This window comes from Pungitius pungitius, chromosome 8, assembly GCF_949316345.1.
Source record: "Pungitius pungitius chromosome 8, fPunPun2.1, whole genome shotgun sequence".
NCBI lineage: Eukaryota > Metazoa > Chordata > Actinopteri > Perciformes > Gasterosteidae > Pungitius > Pungitius pungitius.
The window spans coordinates 6,128,611-6,150,247 of record NC_084907.1 but is presented as its reverse complement, the minus strand read 5'-3'; the positions used below and the strand labels follow the sequence as shown (position 1 = coordinate 6,150,247).

Sequence of the window (21,637 nt, the reverse complement as noted above, 5' to 3'; positions counted from 1 at the left end):
ACAGATTCCCAAACTTGGCGTATACAAAAAAAAAAGTTAATAGCACATTTTTTTGTGAAATAGTGTTACAACATGAAAGGCAAATTAAATCCTTTTAATTTCAACCAATACGTTTTTGCGCAAATTATAAACATGGATTTGTTCAAAATGTCTCAACGGGGAGATCTGTTGTTGAAAATAACTGATATCCCACGTGTTTTTCATGTATTAAAGCAAAAATGACTTAACCATCAGATGAATGCTTTACGAATATTTCTAATATGTTCATATATACAAACTTCAAGAAGAATAGGCACACTAGTGGGTGTGAAGGGTATTGCAACTTAGTTTTAACTAACATTTATAATCCTGGCAACAGCATTAGTTTCATTTAAATGTATTCATTAGACAGGTTTAAATGAAGACTTTTTATTTATTTTAACAATTAATGCTGAAACAAAGCCCGGCAAAATAATGCATCCTGTAGTTACGTGTAGCAGTGAACAAAAATGTGCTTAACAATAGCCCAAATAAACACACTCAATATCCGTATAAATATCCATTGTTTTAAGAAAAAAAGATACATATTTTCTTTTAATAAATCACACTGTTATATTTTCTCTTGTTAATAATGACTTAATAATGTTTGTACACTAATGTACTTGTAGTGAAACTTGTTACCGAAACACCACAAACACCACGATGGAATGTAAACACAGCAAATACTGTGAAAATGTTAACAGCAACAGCTCATGTGTGCACTTTTTTCTACCTTTATTTTATTTCAATTCTATATTTGTAAGTCCTGTTTAAAGTGACAAGTAAGACTTTAGTGTGGTTATTTTTAATAGTAAGGTTGCACTGCGACATTTCTGAAAAAGCCTTTTGGCCTCAGCCTTAGTCACTGCTGCTGCTGCTGCTACTGCTGCTGCTGGAGGACTGCAAAGAAAAAGAGAGAGATTATATATCATGCATTTTTAGATTTCAATAAAGTTTAAACACATCAGCAATTCAAGAAACATTTTGATTATGTCACCCTTGGCAGCGGTAACATGTGATAGGAGTTCTATAGTAATATTTTATACGCCAAACGCTTCAATAAATATTCAGAAAAGTATTCCACAGATTGATCAATAATAATAAAAAATTGTAGTTCCAGCACAATATGTGTTTGCCACAAATTTTGCAGAAAACGGATCACTTTACATTCCATGATTACTGTTGAGCGTTTTGTACGTGCTGGTAGCCGGTAAGACTTTTCATAATACAATCAAGAACTGATGTGTCGCGACCATCTCAACGATATATAGCTCTACTTCTCTTCAAGTAAAATGTAAACCATGTATCTGCAGCTGTGCTGCACTTTGCACTCAAGTTATGGGTGCATTTCTGCTGTTCCGATCAGTTTGCAACACTGACGGACACGGAGTTGGTGGCCTGGGTTTGAGGGGCGAGGCAGGTTCAAATTTCATCTGCTTATCTATTATTGGCACAAATACTTAACCTGCAGGAAGAGCCATTAAAAACAATACAGCGTATCTTTAAACTTCATCTCACCTTGCCATGTTTGTGCCCCTTATGCGCCTTCTTCATCTTCTTCATCTTTTTGTGGCCTTTATGTCCAGCCAACCCCATTCCCATTCCCATTCCAGCCACCCCTCCGGCGCATGCTCCGCCCATGGGATTCAACCCTCCATGATGATGATCTTTGTGGCCTTTATGGCCTTTGTGGCCTTTATGGTGACCTCCTTTTGGCGAGTGCGGGTAAGGACCTGGGTGAGCACCTGCAGGAGGAACGAGTGGATATCCACCTGGAGCCATAGGATAAGGATTGGGCCCCTGAGCACCATAAGGCATGCCCCCTGGGGGCACTTGTGGTACCATGGCTGGGTTCATGCCAGCTGGATATTGGCCAGCAGGATATTGGCCAGCAGGATATTGGCCAGCAGGGTATTGCCCAGCTGGGTATTGCCCAGGTTGGGGGAAGAATCCTGATGTAGGTGCCACAGGATATTGGGGGTTGTGGCCAGGAGGGTAGGCCGGGTTTGGTGGGCCCACTGGAGGGGGGGGACCTTATATAGATAAAAACACACAGACACATTATTTTACAGGGCAGTTATATCAACAGGGCTAAAATAATAATGATGATAGAAAGCATGTTAAAAAATAATCATGAGCTGGTTATGTACAATATGATATCTTACCTTGATTTGGCCACATTTCTTTGATTTTTGACCTGACAAGTCAAACACTTCGGGTCTCAATCAAACTCCTGTCAACAGTGAGAAAGGTAAATGCAAAGAATATTTTATTTTACTTAATTTTAGTAAAATTACATCAATTGCAAAAATAAACCATTAATACTGAGTAATTATCACACACTTATCATATAATACACTTTAGAACGTGGGTGTTGATTCAATCCAAATATAAAAAGGTTGTCACACGTTCTTTATCAAACAATGACGTTTATGAGATTATTTACGTTGCATCTGTCATCATATCTGGTTGTTACAGCTGATTCCAATGCTGTTTTTTTTCAAAAGTTACTAAAAATATTAAAATCCAGTTTTCGATACCCTTTGTCAAAATGGCTTTAGTCTTTTTCAAATTTCCCGAAAGAGCTTAAACTCACAAAATGACACAAAGCAGCAAACAAATGATTAAATATTTGTAGTAAGTTGACAGGACTGTCTCTACTTTTCTAATGTTTCTAATGTGTTATTTTTTGATTTTCTGGAAATTGTTACACCAAAAAAATGCATACATTACATTCACGAAATGTCGCGTTGTAAAACTTTATTACAAAAAAACAGGGCGCACACTTATTTATTTTCAGACACATTGCATCATGTACCTGCCACAACTCATGCCGTGTAAAACACAGCCAGTTTGGTTTATAATAGCTCGACAACTACGTTAGACTGTCATTGTTTAAATACAGGTGCGACATGTTAGAGATCTACACACATCTTAATGATCACATCGCTGTAGTTTTTGTCGTTAAGTTTCATACGTGCTATTTAAAATGAAAACTGTCAATGACATACTCTTACCTTGGGAACTTTCTTCCGGTCCTGTTTCGGAGTTTATTAGGAATGATCCCTGTTTGTCTTCCGCATTGAGCTGCACGGAAGCAGCAATAGAAATGTCCCAGGAAGCCACGCCCCTTCTTAAAGATTACGCACTTTATTTAAGTTACAGTAAGTCAATGAAGCTCTGAAAAAGTATCAATTATAGAAAAGCTATTTAGGACTTTTGATCTAATACTTATGAATTTCTATCCCTTCAATTTCTTTTTTTTTACAGGCAGAAATGGGTTTCCATAGATTAAGGTGTCCTTTATTGTGAAGGGTCTATTTGTTTTTAAAGGTGGAGCCATGTGGGGTTTGGCCATGACACACGCATACACCTGACTTGAATCGATAAATATATCATTGACATGGATTAACAGTAATGTAAATATTTTTTTTGTTATAAATTAGCAAAAATAACCGATTTAACCAAAGCAATCAATGAGCACCATTGTACTATCAACATCCCGTTTGAGAGCTGATTTGGCAAAAAAAACTCAGCTGTCAATAAGGATAATACAGAATCAGAATCAAGATCTGTTTATTGCCACGTAAGTTACAGATACAGGAATTTGTTCAGGGGATTTGTGCAGTTTTACGAGACATTGAATAAAAAATAAGATAAAATAAAATAAGATACAAATATACAGACAAAAAAATGAACAATATTAATTACGGCAGTGTTTAATTTAAATATAAGCTTCAGAGTTTGAGGCAAGGGCCTTTTATTTTTACAACATACAATTTGACTTCAATGTGCTTCTAAAAACACCAACGGTTCTGTTTAATTCAAGTATCCCATTATTGTGCTTAATACGTTGTCATGTCAAAAACCTTTTCTGTCCCCCAAAGAAGAATACATATTGACACTGATGTCTTAATGAAGCAGAGCTATAATTTACCATACTACCACCAAGATGTTTTACTATGAAAGGTTAAAAAGTAATTTGTAAAAAACTACATCCTATTGCTCCTAGTACACAAATAACAAAAAAAAGAAAGACAAAAGTCATGGCGTGTAACGAGACTGAAGAGATGCTAATCTTTCCATGACGCATGCTGCACTCAGTCGAGCATCCGCTTCACCGTCCCAACAATCTGTCAGGAGCTCCTGCAGCACAGGTCCCTTAAAGTTGGGATGTGACAGTTCAGTCAATACCCAAACAAACTCAATTCAATGGCATAAACATTTTTCATAGGGTATCCCGTATGTTTTCTTCATTACTACTGAGCAAATAAAAATAGTTGTATTGTAAGAATACCTGTGGCAGCAGTTCCCAATGTCTTGGGACGGCGGGTCTCTCGTCCATGTGACACACAAATTGCATGAGGCTGTCCAGCGTCACGGCTCCCAGCTCAGACTCGTAAGGCAGCAGATGCTGCGGAGCAACACCGCCTGCAGATGGAGACATTCGCATGAATTTGAACATCCATATAGTACAACTACAGTATCGGGGCACAGCACGGAGACAGTTGATTACACAGATCAACCTCAAACAGGGTTGAAGGCAAACACTGTGACACTACTAATTATTAATAATTGCCATTCAATCTCTCTTTCAATTACTGAGGCATTTTCTTGATTATCAATGGAGTTTACCTTCGAATAAATCAGAGCAGCGCATCAAGATTTCCCACAGCAGCAGTGCCAGGGCATAGATGTCCGCATGTATGAGACACCAGCTGCTGTTTAGGTTTACTGAGCCTTCCAGGATCTCAGGGGGCATGTAGTGCAGCGTGCCCATCTGAGCAGGGCCCTGCAGATGGATTCATTTTCATGAATTTGATTTTGTCCGTCTGCAGGTTTTGATTTTCTCCTCGGAAACCACCAAGATTTGATTGTATTTCGAATCAAGCTTACATATGTGTATATTTTGGGTTCACCTCTGGCCTCACCTCCATGATTGTTGTCTGGCTCTGCGAGCTGCGATTTCCTGGACAACAAGGCACGATCGTCGAGCATCCAAAATCACACAGGACACACGTACCGTCTGCTGTCACAAGCACGTTGGAGCTGCTGAGATCTCTGTGGGCCACAGGAGGCTTATGCGCATCTGCAAGAAAATAACCATGTGAGTAATAATAATAATACAATTCTGATTTGGTGGAATTCTTTAGTGCAGTGGACTTCAAAAACCTCTCACTTCATTCATCAAACGTCTGTGAGTATCATTACAGATCCCTGTGAGCCGTTAATATGCAGTCCTTTGTAAAAAAGAATCCCCAGAAAAGTGCTCCCCTAAAATTAGCTGAATTTTGTGACATAACAACAATTTAGTGAAAGCAAGAACTTTGAATGAAGTTTGATATTTTAGCTTACATTCCTTCCACATTGGTAGACTACAACATGCACACACACACACACACACAATATTCTGGCCAATACCAGGTTTGTGAAGGTCAGAGTGCAGATAGGCGAGTCCCTGCGATAAAGACTGGCACAACTTCAGTGTCAACATCCAGTTGGGGCTGTGTTTACACAGATAGGAGTGGAGAGAACCCTGAAATCAAAGGGAGAACAGCTTTTTATGTCAAAGATAGTGAACATTTCAAAGTATAGAGCAGTGGGCCGTATTGCCTAAAATAAAAACCTGAGTGTGATCACACATCAAACCTAAGCTACATGATTTTTTATTTGGTGCTGCGATTGAATCCACCAAATGACTGTAAGTTGAATTATCTTTGGACTCCACTGACTCCTGAATGAAATATTTCCCTATTCCACTATTTTTAACCAGCCAGTCACTAACTGGGTCTGTTGGCTGTTTAATGAAGAAAGGAAGTGGGTTTCTTAGAGCGTTTCTACTGAAAACATCTGCCTGCTGAGGGGAGCTCAAGATTCAGGTAATAAGTCGTTAATGGTTCATCAATACATTTTAAGGAGCCAGGAGAGGTTATTAATTGTTAAATCCCAATGTCTTTGCTTTCCTGCACTGCTTCTTTAATCGGTTCCTTCTCCTATTTTCCTCAAATAGCTTTCGATATCTCAGTGTCACTCACACTTTCAACAAATTGCAGGACAATGAACCATCCGCCACCTTTGGGTTTACTCCCGGAGCCTAGAAAGGGGATAATCCCTGCATGATTCATCAGTGGAAGCTCATAGACCTCCTTCTCTGCAGTAAACCTATGTTTCCGGCCTGCAGGGAAATCTTTGACTGCCACAATGGATCCTTTGTATTTTCCCTGCCAAACAGTTGCAAAATACCCGTGGCCCACAATCTGAAAGAGTAAGAACATACAGGTCAAGCTGGATGGTGGCAATTCTCCTGACAAACTGTTAGATATTGCTAAAAAATGAATGAATTATTTGTAAAGATTGGTTAGGATTTAGCTTAACAAAATTCCGGCTTGTCAATTGATTTTATTCCTTTGGATAAAGCAGAAAACCCAACTAGGGTTGTGCAAATTCAAATGTCAATTGACTGATTACGGAAGCCAATGTTGAATTAACTGCCTTTGCTAAAAGATGAAAATAAAATAAGCTATTCTTGAATGTATGAAAATATTATTTTATCATTTTCAGGGGTAACATTTTTTACTCAAAGCAAACAATAATTAAAATTGAATCTCTTGAGATGCCTTAAGTGTCATTTAAATTTTTTTTAGGAATTATTATTGATAAAAGCTTAAGTTGGAGTAAACATATTGACTGTGTTAGTAGAAAAATGAACAAATCATAACATAAGGAGGGTTAAGGTTAGGGAGGGTTTCCAATGCGATAGCTGGGCTTACCTGATGTAGCTCAATGTCGGCAATGTCAATCTCTGAGGTTTTCGTTACTTGGCAGGAACCGTCGCAAGACACTATCATCATCAAGGGAGGGTGCATTATCCTCTAAATCAATGTTCATTTTGACAGGTCTTGTAATTAACACATGACGCTAATCTGACAATAAAGTCACGTTTAATTTAAAACTAGCTGGACTGAAAAGCCACATAAATCTGATTGAAGAGTAACAAAGGACAGAGGTAAAAGGGAGTGTTTTAGTGAGATAAAGACCAAGGTCAGACTCGAAGAGAGAATGAAGCAGTTGCAAGGTCAAACAAAGACATCATGAGAACTGAGAGTTTAGAAAATGTTCTTTTTCTAATACTCTGAGAAGCGGAAAACCATCACTTTTAACCTTAATGCAAAATGGTCAGCCATAAGTGTTATTTCAGGAGCTGTAATCCTAACCCAATTTTGATTTAGATGTGTGACATCTAAATCTTTAGGATCAAGACAATAGGCTCTTTGCGTGTGTGCGCTTAGTCGATACCTGAAAATATCAGAAGATGGTTCCCCGTGAAAGCATTTGGGTTACTCTAACCTAACTCCAACTTTCTGCCACTCTGTTTACACATTTTTAGAAACAACAACACATGTTGGCATTACCATAGTGATGTTGAAACCACAAATGATCTTACCTTTCTTTTTAAATAGCCATCTCCATTTGACTGCAATGACCAGCAGGAAGCACAGCAAAAGCAACGGCACAAGTAAAGCTTTCATGATTTGATCTGAAAAGAAAACATTTCAGAAAGATGTTGATGTCATCTGTGAGTAAATGACTTGTGTTTGTTATTTTAACTTCTGAGTCTGGAAAATAAAATATAGCTAAATATAATAACATATATATACTTCACTGTTATAATGTCAGGATGCAATGGATATTCAACGATTAGTTTGACATTGTATCATGGTCATACCTTTAATATTGAAGTAGGGGGGTTGCGGCTTTTCCAACTCTGGGGTCAGAGTGATGTTGCTATTGCAGAAGTCTGTGTTGCACGTACACCAAAGGACTTCACCGTCGAAACGTGTCTGTCCCTTGCAGATTGCATCTGGGCAGGACTTTTCAACAAGGTCACAAGCTGCAACAAAAACAACATTAACACAATGGACAATTAGAACCAATCTAAGATGTCAAATTCCATTTTTTTTCATGATATCCTTTAGATTTTAAAGCTCAAAGGTTGACTAGATTTTAAATAATAATAGAGCCTAAATGTGCACCACAGAACCCAAACCTTGCAGACCACTCCAGGGGTACCGGTGCATGCATCTCGAGTGTTTCTATGGTTTCTTACCGAGAACGTCAAGCTTTGGTTGGTCATCGATGATCACGTAATAGGCCACGCAGCATTGAGTGTTCTTGCATAGCTGCACCGACCCACTCACATTGCCAGCGGTTTTGTACTTGTGGTTCCGAGGACCCACTTGAAATGCACACTGTCTCTTCTGAAGAAAAGACCGGTCGGAGCTGCATATAAAGGTGCATGCTGGCAGGAGGAAGAAATACAAATAGCTGCTGATCACATCATCTGTTCGCCGTTCCATGCCGTATGATCCACTAGAAAGACACTTTTTCTAGGAATGTTTTCATAGAGAGTATCTCACTGTAAAAATACAGTGAGAAACTAGCATGATTATTTTATTACTATGGTTATGAACTACACCATGCCCATAAGAATATGCACACGCAAAACAATTTTAAAGCTAAAAACACAGCCACAGATCCAAGGGGTTTTCCTTTTTTATGGTAGGTTCACTCACCTACAGCCCAAATCAGCCACCGCTGCGGTAGGATCATGGTCACTCTGAGCCGGGACCGGCCAAGCAGGGAGGTAGTATTTATCAGGCCCGGGAATGTCAGAGGAGTTTCCCACGTTCCGCAGCATCACTCCCACTGCCACACACCTGCATGTACAATACGCAGAGTCTGCCATACCCTTCAGTGGCCTCAGTTCTGCAGGGCCACTGGTAAACTCAAAGAACAAAGATGTTTTATACATATCCACAGGGGCCAGAAAAAAAGGAACTTTAAATCAGATTCAGTGACTGTGTTGTTATTGTTTATTTTTTGCCTCATTTTATTATGGCTGCCCGCCCCCCAAAAAATATCGGCCAAGTTATAAAGAGGAATATAACTTTAACAATTAGCTATTGGAAAGACGAATCTTACTTCATGTGTGTAAAAAAAGATTTTATGGCCAAATCTGGAATCTCTCAATCAAAATTGAGAGATTTAAACACAGGTGACTTTTATGAGTCACAATTGTGGTCAGATCAATCATTTTAATACACACTGCTTTGGTTCGCTAGATGCAAAACTGATGACATTGGAGGTTGGATGCCCAACTGATCTGACTGAGGAAAAATATGTAAAAACTAAATCCTACATTCATTTGCAAAATGACCATTTTCCACCCAAAATGTTATTTCCAAGAAACGTTAATCTAACGTGCTCTCTGGGTCAATTTGTCTTAAAGGAAGACTTCATGTTGTCTGTGGTTGGAGGGAACCATGGTAACATATACTAAGATGATAAATGTAAATTGATATGAATATATACAAAGATGATAAACGTGGCAAACACATTTATTAGCTAATAAATAGCTTACATGTATTAGTTATAGCTCACATTAGGCACATCTTAAAAAGTAACCGATAACTAACTTTTTATGTGTCTTGAAGGTCTGCATGTTTTGGAAGCCAGTTTACCCCCTGGGGGCGGAGTTAACGCGGAACGTGGTTCGAGGCCTCTTCTGTGCATTTGCGCTGCACCTGAACTACAAAACAAGCACCACGAATTTTCAATCAGTTTAATTGCGCAGGTAACGTTAGCTCCGCACTGTTGCGCCCGGCTAAACTCCAGAAGAGTGCGGGTTTGGAATATAATATTAAAATAACTTAACAATCAAGTTAAATCCGTGCTGCGCATGCTTTTTTAATATTTTAAAACTAAACCTGTTGTTAGCTCTCTTTTGTTTCGCGGTTTTAGAAATGAACACCATCACAAAAAAGCTAACGTTAGCCGAGGTTTTTGGGGAGGATTCTGAAAATGAGCGAACATTTTATGGCTTTTCTGACGGTGAGATCAGCGAGCACAGTGATAAGGTGAGTCCTTTGGTGAAAACTAATACCTGTATATTGCTAGTTCTGTAAGGAGAAGTTTAGACCAAAAAACGACATTACGCGACCCTCTTGTGGATTGCAGTGGTGTTGCGGCGGGGTCGCATGAGGAAATTCTGATTTTTTTTCTTTCTAACGTAGATTGAGAACTTTCTATAATACAAAAGTGAAACATACACGCACTGCTGTTGCCTCTCTCAAAGTGAAATACAGATTCAACATGAGATTTGTAGTGGAAGGCAGCCACTATCCAGATGGCCAATACATATATGTATTATTTTTGTTTTGCTCAGGTTACACATTATTGTTGTTTTGAAAAAAAATGCAGTGTAGAAAACTGTTTGGGCAGTAGGTCACAAACATTTTTCTTCATCCAAAGTGGGTCGTGACAGAATTAAGTTTGAGAACCACTGCTTTACTATGACTGAATACCAGGATGTAAGATAAGTGTCACATTCCAAATGAGAAAAACGCCTTCTTTTGTTTATCCAGAATTCAAATTTTGAAGATGAAGACCAAGCCCAGCCTGACTTTTCTGCCAAGGAACAGAAAGCCACGACTCGACCATCCTCTGGTGCCCCGAGCTTCAGGCTGAGAGTGGTCCTCCGCTCCACTCCCTCGGCCCAGCAGTCCACTGATGAAGATGATGAGGGGGAGGAAGAGCAGGGAAAGAAGGCAGGAAAGACCAGTCGGGCAAACAAGAAGATGCGTGTTAAATTTGAAGAAGTAGAGGCAGCAGTGTTTGTGCCGCCTCCTTCCAAAGAGTGTGAATCCGATTCATCAGAAGATGAAGCTGCTTCTTTCCTGACCAAGAGGGAACAGAACATCAAGGCCAACAAAGCGATGGTAACCCGGAGACACAGAACCACAAACAAATGTTTGACCATTTGGAAATGAACAGGTTGAAGTAACAGAGTTAAAAACTGTGGTTCCCACTAATCAAAGACCACACCCATGCTCCTTTTTTTTGTAAATTGTAGAAAATGTCATTTTCTTAGAGAGAGGCTTGGCTTAAGATTTGATTTGACAAAATTATAAAGTACATGTCATTCTGGTAATGCAGAACTGCTTTCAGAAATACTACTTTCAGAAAGTTTCCCTGCTAGACTGATGAGTGTTTGTCGCATGCCGTGTCCTTAATCCTTTTTATCCTTCCCGCTTAACAGTTGGCTCAGTTAATGTCGGACCTGCAGAAAATGCCGGGAGGTGCAGCGATTCTGCATAAACAAGCAGGCAAACAAAAGACAAAAGACAGAAGTTCTGTGAGTTGATAAGGATAAAAGTTCCTTGTGCACTAGTGACTTGTCGCAGTTGTTCATATTTAAAATGATGGCCGATAGATATGGAATGGAGATCCTCCATATGTTGCTAACTAGTCCCGAGACGTAACAAAATTAAAGTTACGCTCTGACTAAAAGTAATTCTATATACGCTCATGTGATGCCTGCAGCGTCCCCCGCGCTCTGCTGCCGCCGGAGGAGACTCCAGGAGGAACCCCGAGCGGGCGTCTCGCAGACAGACCCGCTCAATGGGGGCGAAGGAGGACCCCTCTGCCCCGAAGGAGGAAGACCTGGAGCTCAGCATGGAGGAACTGCTGGAGGTCAGCTCTGTCATTTCTTCAGTTTCGGCTAGAAAATCGTTTTGTATTTGTCTTCGCGTAGGTCTGTGTTCAACAACCATCTGTCTCTTTCTGCGTTCCAATCTATGAGCCCACTTTTTGCTCCAGGTACGTAGATCGCCACGGCGCCGCTGCGCCCCCCGGCCCAAAATGTGCAAGCCCCATTGCATCCGTCCCGTGGAGGACATCACGGAGGACGAGATTCAGCTGGTTGCAGACAACATGACTGAAAAAGTCTATAACAGAGTCACAGTGAGTTCTCAGCTCTCTCCTCACTGAGATGTGTTTGAATGATGCCGTATATATTGAAAGATGTGCCGACGTGTTCTCAGCAGGGGGCCGTCTCTCCCCTCACCAAAGCGGAAGGATTGCGCTCAACCTACAGAGCGCAAAGTGTGTTAAAATGAAAACGTACCCGTCTCCACCCAGGGCTCCACATGTCATCAGTGCCGTCAAAAAACGGTTGACACGAAGACGTGCTGCCGCGCCGAGGAGTGTCGCGGGATTCAGGGTCAGTTCTGCGGGCCGTGCCTGAGGAACAGATACGGAGAGGATGTCAAGAAGGCGCTGCTTGATCCGGTCAGACTGCCCGTACACATCTGCACACACTCCACCCGTGTAAATGCACTAATTAGAATGTTGCAATCATTGTCTTTTAGTAGTTATACATGCAGAGATTTTCTGTAACAAAAGGTTGGGAGAGCAATTTAAGCGCAACGCATGCTGTTTCAAGTCCAAGTCGGGCAGCACACGGTCTCAGTGACATTTGATTTAAGGTTGGAGCTGTGTGAAATTCACATTCAGGCCAAGAAATGCGTTTCCTGTGGTTTCTTGTATTTACATTTTACATAACCTGTTCGTGTGTTCACACTAAATCGTGGCTTTCATGTATTTTTCTTGCACACACTTTACCTTTCACTGATTCAAGTCATTTTTGGTGTTTCTGATCCCTCCAGGAGTGGAAGTGTCCTCCCTGTCGCGGTATTTGCAACTGCAGCTTCTGCCGGCAGCGCGACGGCCGCTGCCCGACCGGCATCCTGTTCCCTCTCGCTCAGTACCACGGCTTCTCCGACGTCCACTCCTACCTCAGCAGGTGGGCAAGTACATAGTTGGGTTTTAAGTCAATAAATTGGTTCTGGTTATGCCGCTAAGCAAGTGTCAGAACTAACCACTTACATCTGCAATGTGTAATTTCTGCCCATACAGCCTCCGTAAGAAACTGATGAGTGAGGACAACGATTAAGAGATAATTACACGGTGCAACATCTTTAAAGTTTGGAGTTATTAAGAAATCTATTATCTGTGATTTGATATGAATAAAGTGATTGTTTTAATCATGAGATTGTGACACAAGTTTGCAAAGAGACAATATTCAAAATTTTAATCCAGTGGTTTCCATTTGCAGTAGTTTTATGCACACTATAAAATCCCTTATTTTAAATGGGGCAAAGAAAAAAATAAGAGCACTTGTCTGAAACTTCTATATTTTCAAAGGAGAACATTTAATAATTTGTTACAATTAACTTTGGTTCAGAATTCTTCTTCCTTTAAACAAACTAAACTGGTGAAAAGCATTGTTCAGGAAGAGAAAGAAATCAGACAAATATATTTTGCAACTTATTTATTTGGACAACCAAGAGATGTGTCTGGCGCTTGCCTCAAGCTGGATCTTTTCCAGTTAGAACTTTAACATTTCGCAAGTAAAAATTAAGAGTTCATGGACCAAAGACTTTTTGCTTATAAAATGAGTTAACCTTTGGTTTTAAGCTTGCATATTTATGATATCTGGACATTACGAAATACTTCTGACCCGATTTAACTAAAAGTTTTTTTCCACCGAAAGGAAACTGAAACTGATGTAACTGCAAGGCAAAGAAAAAAGGTACTGGGAAGATCTGGACTGTATAGAATACATTGTCCTATGACAGAAGGCTCTTAAATTTAAACATTTATTCTACATATACATATATAAAAGTAATAACATAAGATTAAGATTGATTGTGCATGAGAGGTTCATACAACTGAAAGGCAGTATCTTGCAATCATGTCTGATGCTCCTGCCTAAGCTAAGAATTTATGTAGCCTTTACATTACCAAAAATATATATATACACATAAAAAAATCAAAAATGTTTTGCTATGACAAACATCAAAGCATGATGGCTTGAGTGTGTGTACCTACTTAAGAGGTTAAAGGGTTATTCTCAGGATTTCAGTGCCCTGACATACCTACTTCCTCACACTGATTAGTGCTTTTGGCTCTGACCCAGTATCGACCTCTAGTATTCCAGCCCTCTAAACAGTTATACTTTGTTGGATAGAAAAACGAGAAACCATACAAAATATTTCCTGCACAATATTGTTATTTTTTCTTTTTAGGGGTGAAGTTAGCATTACGTTGCCAGTTAGCCTGAGGGGCGAGGCTGATACAGGAGCCCTGTGTAGGGGGTGGGGCGGGAATACCTGAGGTGATGAGGGACAAGGAGCGAACAGCTTGGGAAACGGGGGTGAGAGACTGACTTCGTAGTGCCATCTCTTCACCAAGGAAGCTTGTAGGAAGGATTTTAGTAGCTCCCGGTTCAGCCTCGAGGGAGCCGCTCTGTGGGCGTGTTACTGCGAGCACATTGTAAAAGGGTAAAAACGAGTCTTTGTGTGGGACAGACATTGGTGTAGCGCCATTTCCATTCAGGGGAAACAAGATTTCATGATATTGTTGCTAGTCCAACATTTTCCTCCAACACCACAGATATCTAAACACAAAGATGGAGATCCATATTCCTGCCTCAGTTCTAGGATTCAATAGTGGCCGCTGTTGTGTCTCAGCGGTCAGATGTGCCTTTTTTAACCCCAAATGTCGCCCAAAGCCCGCCCCCCTCCTTCTCCTCCGCCGCCCTTAGTAGCTGTTGGCGTTGATTTGGTGAAGGTCCACTTGCATCATGTTGATCCCACTGTTGGCTAACCGGGCTATGCTCTCTGGAGATAAGGTTTCCATGGTGACGATGGTGTGCTGGTCGCTGGCGGACATATTTCCTGTACTGCCTTTTGTTCCCTCCGAAGGGGAAGCGGCGTCTGTGGATATCACGCTATTGCCGCCGCCTGGTTTCTTGTTCTGGTGGGTTTTGATGTGCTTGGAGAGGTGATCGCTGCGCATGAAGCGTTTAGGACACTCTGTACAAACAAACCTTTTTTCACCTGGAAAGGGGGTAGAAGAAAATTAATAAATCATTTACAACTATAGTTTTAGATTTATGAAGGTTTAATGCACTGTAGATTACATTTTATATTTCAAAGGGGAATTCGAGGTTATATGTAAGGTTCGATTGGATAGGTGATCCTTAAACCGCAAAGAATACTTTTTTACTCAATACTTAATTTCCAGAAGGCCTAAATCAACACATTCAAACCCAAATATATTTACTTAAATAGAAATGAATACAAAATATAAATGCATCAAATGATATAATGTAGAAAATAAAATCTATCAGGACATAAGTGTGGACGTCAACAAAGAATGTCATATTTGAATTTTTACAATCGCGTGCTATTCAATATAAAATTTAACTCTGGTAAACGCTCACCTGTGTGCGTCCTCTTATGGCGCTGAAGCTCATCTGAACGGGTAAATCGTTTGCCACAAAAGGACCAGCTGCAGACGAAAGGTCGCTCTCCCGTGTGCCAACGCAAGTGGGCCCTCAGGTGGGAGGTCTTTCCGTAGATCTTCCCACAGCCAGAGATGTGACAAATGTGCTGCTTCTTCTTAGTTGGGTCCCTGTTAGATGCAAAAATAAAAGATTTAGAATTTCAGGGTTACGGATTTTTACCTGCAGAAGGTAACTACAACCAGCTGTAATAGATTTTTTTGTGCGGGACAAAATATATCTTACTGAAGGTTTACATTAACATTAAATCACAAGACCTTCAAAGTAAACTTGCACCAACAAGTAACGGCCTATCATCATAAAATCAATAGCAGACAGTGAAAGAAGAGATTAACATTTTATCACTTAAAATTAGAATAAACTCTGCAGAAAATGTTTAAAATAAATCATGTGTACTACTAAAGATAAGTGGTGCCTAAACTTTTACGGTCAGGGTCCACTTTTAGGGTATAGGAACACAGCCGCTCTGGGGGGGCATGGTTGTAACAGCGCATGTCAAGTCCCCACGTTGGTTTCGCTTTTGTTTTGTTTGTGTTAGGGTTGGCGATGAAGCCGCGACTCCCCCGTGTTTAAAGCAGGGCTTTTGTATTGTATTGCTTCAGACTGTACATGTGTACTTAAAGGGGTCCAACGACGTACCGTCCCTCTCCGTCCTTGCAGAAGGGGCAGGTACAGGCTTCCCTGCGGTTGCGCCGCCCTTGAGGTTGTGGGCTTATGTCCCCCTCATCCATTGCTGTGCTCTCATCCAAACTGTCTCCACCTGTCTGCAACCCTTGTTCCCCTGTTGTGTTGGAATAGAGAAAAACTCACATGAGATGAGCTGATATCTCATACATAAAGAAAAAAAAAATTAAAAATGTGATTAAGGCGTTTTTCATTTTAATCCCTTTTTAGAAAATGGCAGGTGCAGCAAAAATAGTAAACCAGATGCATCTATGCATGTCAAAATGTTCACTTACTGCTCATGATTGAATGGTATAGACCAGTTCTATAGGACATGTAACCTTAAATATGCTCTGTTGTGATTTGGTGCTATATTAAAAATGAAAATTTCAAGACTCTTTCAGTGTTCCCCCACCAAATATGAAGGTAGAGGAAACACTAGTGCTGCTAGTATTATGAGTAGTTTTATTAACAGTCAACACAATAGATGTAGAACCCTGTATCAAACATATGATAATGTGAGGGGACTAATAACCCAATAGAGAAGGGTATGGACATGATAACGGTTGCTACAAGATGGGAGGGGCCCAGTTACACCCCTACTATGAAGTTGTGGCCAAGGAAAGAAAACAAATTGAGCACTAACAAACTCCTGCATGCAGTGCAGGAACTAGCTTAGAAACACTGGACGAGCTGAACTGGTTATACCAGTAGAGTGTAAACACACACAAATACACTGAAGAGCCTAAATCTAGAAATACAAGACACTTTCAAAACATGTCACATGTTTACTGAGCTCAACTCCCAGTTACCGTAAAACTGACGCATTGTTATACATTTAAAATAATAATACAATTTGGATTAAATTAAAAATAAAAGCAAAGAAGAATGGTAAATTAGATATAGCAAACAGACAGAAAAGATCTAGAAACATGTACAATCCCACAAGACGCCCGCCCAATATATGGTTCAATATACTTTTGTTGATAAGGGAATGCAAATGTTAGTAAAAAAGCATTTGTGCATTATTTTACACAGAAAAGAGGATACCGACTGACCTCCTGAGCTGGTGATGGTGATGGGAACGGTCTGCAGCTGATGCATCTGCAGTCCAGAGCTTCCGAGTGCGTTGAGATTTATGGTTTGGATACCTGGGATCTGTACTGTGTTAACAGACACTCCTCCAGCTCCAGAGGCACTTTGGCCAAGTTGGGGGAGACTTTGCATCGGGGCCAGCGTGATCTGCGGTCCTGCGGGACTCTGGATCTGAATGGTCTGCCAGCTCACCTGGCCATTGGGGCCAACCGTACGGAGGAAGATGGGGCCTGTATTTGGCATTATTTGAAGATTTTGAAGCCCTTCCTGGCTGAGAGTTGGCGTTGCAAATACCTGAGCGCCAGAGGTCGCAACAGTACCAGCCTGGATGGTCTGGAGGGATGTTCCCCCTTGGATGACCTGCTGAGGCTGAATAAGGATTTGTTGTGGCTGCTGCCCGTCTCTGTTGTCCGGCTGTATCGGGACACCCAGAGAAGAAACTGTGTTCTGCTGGAATGTCCCGGTCACCACGCCATTGCTGTTATGCGTTTGAGTCATTCCATATGAAGAGGCGGCTTGGGTGGTGACAGTGGATGCACTTGTCATGTAACCCGCCCCACTGGACACTGGATGCTGCTGTATAAGATGGTTTCCCCCTGTATCCCCGCCACCATTTGCCTCTCCCCCTCCGCTTGATCCAGTGCTGACGGGCAAAAAAGTAATGTTTCCGTTTAGTGACACAGGCATATTTGCCAGGAACTGGGGCTGGTTTTGTAACATCCCGTTACCTAAGCTTATATTTTGTATGGGGATGGCTCCCTGAAGGAGACTGGGCATCGTTATGATGTTTCCTGCAGCACCAGCTCTGTTGGTAGCAGCGATGATCTGCTGGCCATTGGCAGATGACACTATCTGAAATTGCTGGCCTTGTCCTGCAGCAGAAGATACAGCAGAATCCTGCTGAGTATGTGCCAACTGCAGTGTCTGGCCATCTACTGTCTGAAACTGGGGAATAACCTGGTACTGAATGTTGGGCATCATACCTGATATGGTAGTAAGCATCTGCTGACCCTGCATCGATGGAGCCTGAGCTACTACATATTGCTGGGGCTGATGATGCTGCTGTCCCTGAGTGCTCACAATAGCTGCCGATGAAGACATCACCTGTCTACTCTTGCCTATGTCTGATGTCATCACCCCTGAGGAGTCGGAGGTGATGGTGTTGGTACCAGAGGTTGTGTGAACCCCAAGAGGGATAACCTGCCAGCCGTTGGCACTGGAGGTGAAAACACTGTGGTTTAGGTCCAGCTGTTGCTGCTGGTTTTGTTGTTGATCTGCAGGTGAATCGTTCTCTCCTGGGGTGTCAATTCGACTACACGTGGCAGCCAACAAGGCAAGCGGAGATGGCTGCTGGGAGTCCTGGAAAGCGAATACATGACAGTGTAAGAGAAAGGACATTTTTTTTTTAGAAAATGCATCTTAATATCTCACATACATGTTAATGTTGCAGCGGTGAGAAAGACGTTTTTAAAAGGGAGTAAAAATGCTGCCTCATTAAATCTACATACGCATTTCAAAATATTATGCCAATGGGGAAATTAATACAAATATTGCGATATTATGAAACTATATTATTAGAGCAGTTTTACAAGCAACCTTATGTACTGTTTTACAATTAAACAGCAGAGTGAAATATAAACTAAAAAGATCACGCAGTATAAGTAAGTAATTAAAATGTAGTTGGGCCTGAACTCTAATGACCGTAGGACAATTTGTTTGTTCATTAAGTTTTAAGATTTAAATGGAAAATATGTAAGTGGCTTTGTGAATGCCAATAGAATCGCGCCATGGTGCCGCTCATAGCATCAAACGGACGGACAGAGGGGCAGTAGGAACACGTCCAAGGGGAGGCCGGGTGGGAGAGTATGGGAGGGACCACGTCTCTTTTTCTGAGAAGCGGCGGGCTCTGCTTCCCCTCCCCCCAAACCCACCCATCTCCCTCCCACACTTTATTTTGCCCTATAAACTGACACACTGTCCAGGCCACCCCCTCCGAGGCCAGCCAAATGGGCCGAGCGAGATGCACGTCGAGTGCCGCGGTCTGACGGAAACACCCCGTGTGGGCGAAATTTACCTGCCCATTCTCCACCCCAGTGACATGTGCTCCGGAGAGAAAATCAACAACTGGTACCGGCTCAGAGAGAGAGAGCGAGAGGGCGATGAATGACAGAATCAAACTGACCGTCCATACGAAATAAATAGTACGGGCAGTGGGCGCGAGCGGGGATCATAGTCGATGTTACCCGGTTGACAAATCATCGGATTCGGCGAACAGTGGAAGTCCGGGTAAACCTACTTGTGAATTCGTGTTTCGCTTTTGACTGTAGCCTCCACCGCTTTCCGCAGCGGCCATTTCACCCTGCTGCTGATCTGCGGAAGAAGAGTTTGTAAGATCACTTCTGTGGAAGTTGCCCACATTTGAAATAGCAGAACCGATCAAACTGTTAACGACGAGGAGAAGAAACGCACCGTGGACCTCACACAAGCGACTCAACTTAAGACAGTCTCACGTAGAAAAACAAATCAATTACGAGGACAAATTCGAGGGAAATCCATGCCACAAGTGTTCGTAGGGCCAGCTAGCCTATTAGCTACCACCAAGTACTCAACACAACAAGCGACGTTAATGTAAAACTGCTAGCGTTTACGTCACGGTTTCAACTGAACTACAAAATACCACGTAGCTAGCACAAAATAACTCCTGGGGCTAAATTATTGTGTAAGCATGCCGTTTCAAATAAGATCAGGAGTTACGTTACTGTTAAAGAGTAAGCTAGCTCTAATAGTCGGCTAAATATTGTTAGCAGAGTGTCGACAATTAACGTTAGCAGGTATGTTAAGCAACGCTAGTTGGTCACTTTTTAACAGCTTGAGACGCTAGCTGGAAAACAATGAAATGTTATACTTATAACAGTGAATACACATAAAATATGTATTTTAATTCTGCTTCTTGTTGGTAAGTTAACACTTTGTTCACAACATGCCACTGAGTTTGAAAAGTTCACTTACTGCTCATAATTTGAAGACGGGAGGAGTTTCTCTGCTCTTTTTTTCGGGTTGACAACTTTTCACAACTTCACACAAACTTGACAGACTCCCCCTATGAAGGAGAGCGACAGATGCGTTCGATTTATGGACCTGCGTATCCCGCAAAATTCGAAAATTAACCAACAGCTTTTACTTTTACATTTTAAAAGTTTGTGGTATAGCTCTTCAAAATACTGCATCATTTACTAGAATTTACGAACGGTCTCATCACACAACCCTCGTCGACGGACACTAAGTGTCCTTTAGGACTAACATTAACTACTTCAACGCAAATCCATCGTCTTTCCGTCATGTACTTTATTGAGAATTAGAGTTGAAATGAATAATTAGGATTAAGTATCAACTCTCAAATGATAAAAAGGCCGGTAACGTTCATGCTTATTTAAATAAAATCCCATTTATAATGCCCCTACCTTTCAAATGTATTTGCTATACTAAAATGTCGATTTACAAAGGCATATTTTAAGCACGTATGGACCTTATTGTTATTTGGAAGAAACTGTTGATGTGAAAATAGTCAATATTTATGTATTTTGAGACGCGTTTACTGTACAGTCTCTCTACACAAAAGAAGCGCACCCCACTGAGAGGTACTTCCGAGGGATCGTTGCTTTTCTCCAATAGATATGTTCGTTTCTGCCAACGAGGATCAACTAGCCAATGTAATTGGCTCAAAGGCAGAGAATTGGGCGGGACTAAGCATGGTAGGTTGAGTCCCTGAGCATGATTGACGTTGGGTTATCTGTTTTCCGCTTAAATGGCGCCATTAGCAAACGTGATCTCGTATATACCGGTGTTTATCTTCACTCATTCTGTGATATTGTCTCATCATACCCTGCGCAAAGACGCTAGGCTTCATCTGTTGCTTTGAACACGGAGGTGGGGAAGGAGGAAGGCTGATTCGGTATTTAAGTCTTGCCTCCGTGGCCACTGGCCACTCCCTGGTGGCGCCTTGTGGGCTGGGAAACAGCGAGGAGGCGGGAGGAGTCCGCCCGGGTGGAGGAGAGGAGACCCTATCACACTCAAACACTGGCTGTTACCGCGCTGGGTGGAGAAAAAAGGGCGCACTTGTAGGAGGGTTTGTATTATTGGGATGTGCGAGTGGGCTGTCAGTGAAGCAGCACATGTGCCCATGTAAACAGGAGGGAGGGTGGAGTCCATGCTCAGGGCCAGGCCTGCATCCACCCAGCAAAACTGATGAGACTACTGTATATACTAACATTATGTATAACTTTATATATAATACATGGGTAATTTATATATATAAATCACTTGCAGTACTAGCACGCATACAAAGACACACACATACAGATGTATATGAAAATAAATACTATGAAAATTATATTAGGTTTTTACAGCAACAACAGCAATAAAAATATATTAATTTAAAATAAATATAATAAATAAATATATATATATATGATAAGGTTAAGTGACAATGGAGTCCTTTAATAGCAGCGAGTCAGCAAGAATGCCCGCCATGCTTTATGCATGTTTATTATTGATGCATTACTATGAAACCAGCCTACTTGTGTAGTTGATCTTGAGCTAATTGTAATTAGAGGTTACATTTTTGGGTAGTTTAATCATAGAAAAAGCTTCATA

General features: G+C 41.3%; 4 protein-coding genes across 5 annotated transcripts; 1 reads left to right on the top strand and 3 right to left on the bottom strand.

The window, feature by feature from the left end:
- Nucleotides 1-392: 392 nt before the first annotated feature.
- prr13 (proline rich 13) lies at nucleotides 393-3,134 on the bottom strand. Its single transcript, XM_037489835.2, has 4 exons — nucleotides 3,036-3,134; nucleotides 2,184-2,251; nucleotides 1,537-2,051; nucleotides 393-918 (listed from the first exon to the last, which is right to left on the bottom strand). Exons 2-4 carry the CDS (start codon nucleotides 2,197-2,199, stop codon nucleotides 877-879), a joined length of 573 nt encoding a protein of 190 aa, XP_037345732.2. The 5' UTR covers nucleotides 2,200-2,251; nucleotides 3,036-3,134; the 3' UTR covers nucleotides 393-876.
- A 468-nt stretch (nucleotides 3,135-3,602) lies between these two features.
- Nucleotides 3,603-9,465, bottom strand: LOC119229583 (anti-Muellerian hormone type-2 receptor-like). 2 transcript variants are annotated; one of them, XM_062563740.1, is made up of 11 exons: nucleotides 8,592-9,465; nucleotides 8,126-8,317; nucleotides 7,745-7,909; nucleotides 7,463-7,555; nucleotides 6,789-6,859; nucleotides 6,054-6,275; nucleotides 5,440-5,554; nucleotides 4,950-5,107; nucleotides 4,654-4,810; nucleotides 4,316-4,449; nucleotides 3,603-4,179 (listed from the first exon to the last, which is right to left on the bottom strand). In XM_062563740.1, the coding sequence occupies exons 1-11, from the start codon at nucleotides 8,626-8,628 to the stop codon at nucleotides 4,063-4,065; spliced, it is 1,461 nt and encodes a 486-aa protein (XP_062419724.1). In that variant the 5' UTR covers nucleotides 8,629-9,465; the 3' UTR covers nucleotides 3,603-4,062. The 2 variants fall into 2 exon arrangements, with proteins under 2 accessions (XP_062419724.1, XP_037345989.1); XM_037490092.2 differs by having other exon boundaries at nucleotides 8,126-9,465.
- Nucleotides 9,466-9,653: 188 nt separating this feature from the next.
- Nucleotides 9,654-12,946, top strand: LOC119229585 (cell division cycle-associated protein 7-like). Its single transcript, XM_037490095.2, has 8 exons — nucleotides 9,654-9,935; nucleotides 10,443-10,796; nucleotides 11,117-11,212; nucleotides 11,401-11,550; nucleotides 11,677-11,820; nucleotides 11,998-12,147; nucleotides 12,525-12,661; nucleotides 12,775-12,946. The coding sequence occupies exons 1-8, from the start codon at nucleotides 9,822-9,824 to the stop codon at nucleotides 12,809-12,811; spliced, it is 1,182 nt and encodes a 393-aa protein (XP_037345992.2). The 5' UTR covers nucleotides 9,654-9,821; the 3' UTR covers nucleotides 12,812-12,946.
- A 162-nt stretch (nucleotides 12,947-13,108) lies between these two features.
- Nucleotides 13,109-20,077, bottom strand: sp1 (sp1 transcription factor). The gene is made up of 6 exons (XM_037490086.2): nucleotides 19,994-20,077; nucleotides 19,281-19,354; nucleotides 16,948-18,343; nucleotides 15,866-16,007; nucleotides 15,146-15,336; nucleotides 13,109-14,759 (listed from the first exon to the last, which is right to left on the bottom strand). Exons 1-6 carry the CDS (start codon nucleotides 19,998-20,000, stop codon nucleotides 14,461-14,463), a joined length of 2,109 nt encoding a protein of 702 aa, XP_037345983.1. The 5' UTR covers nucleotides 20,001-20,077; the 3' UTR covers nucleotides 13,109-14,460.
- Nucleotides 20,078-21,637: the final 1,560 nt, after the last annotated feature.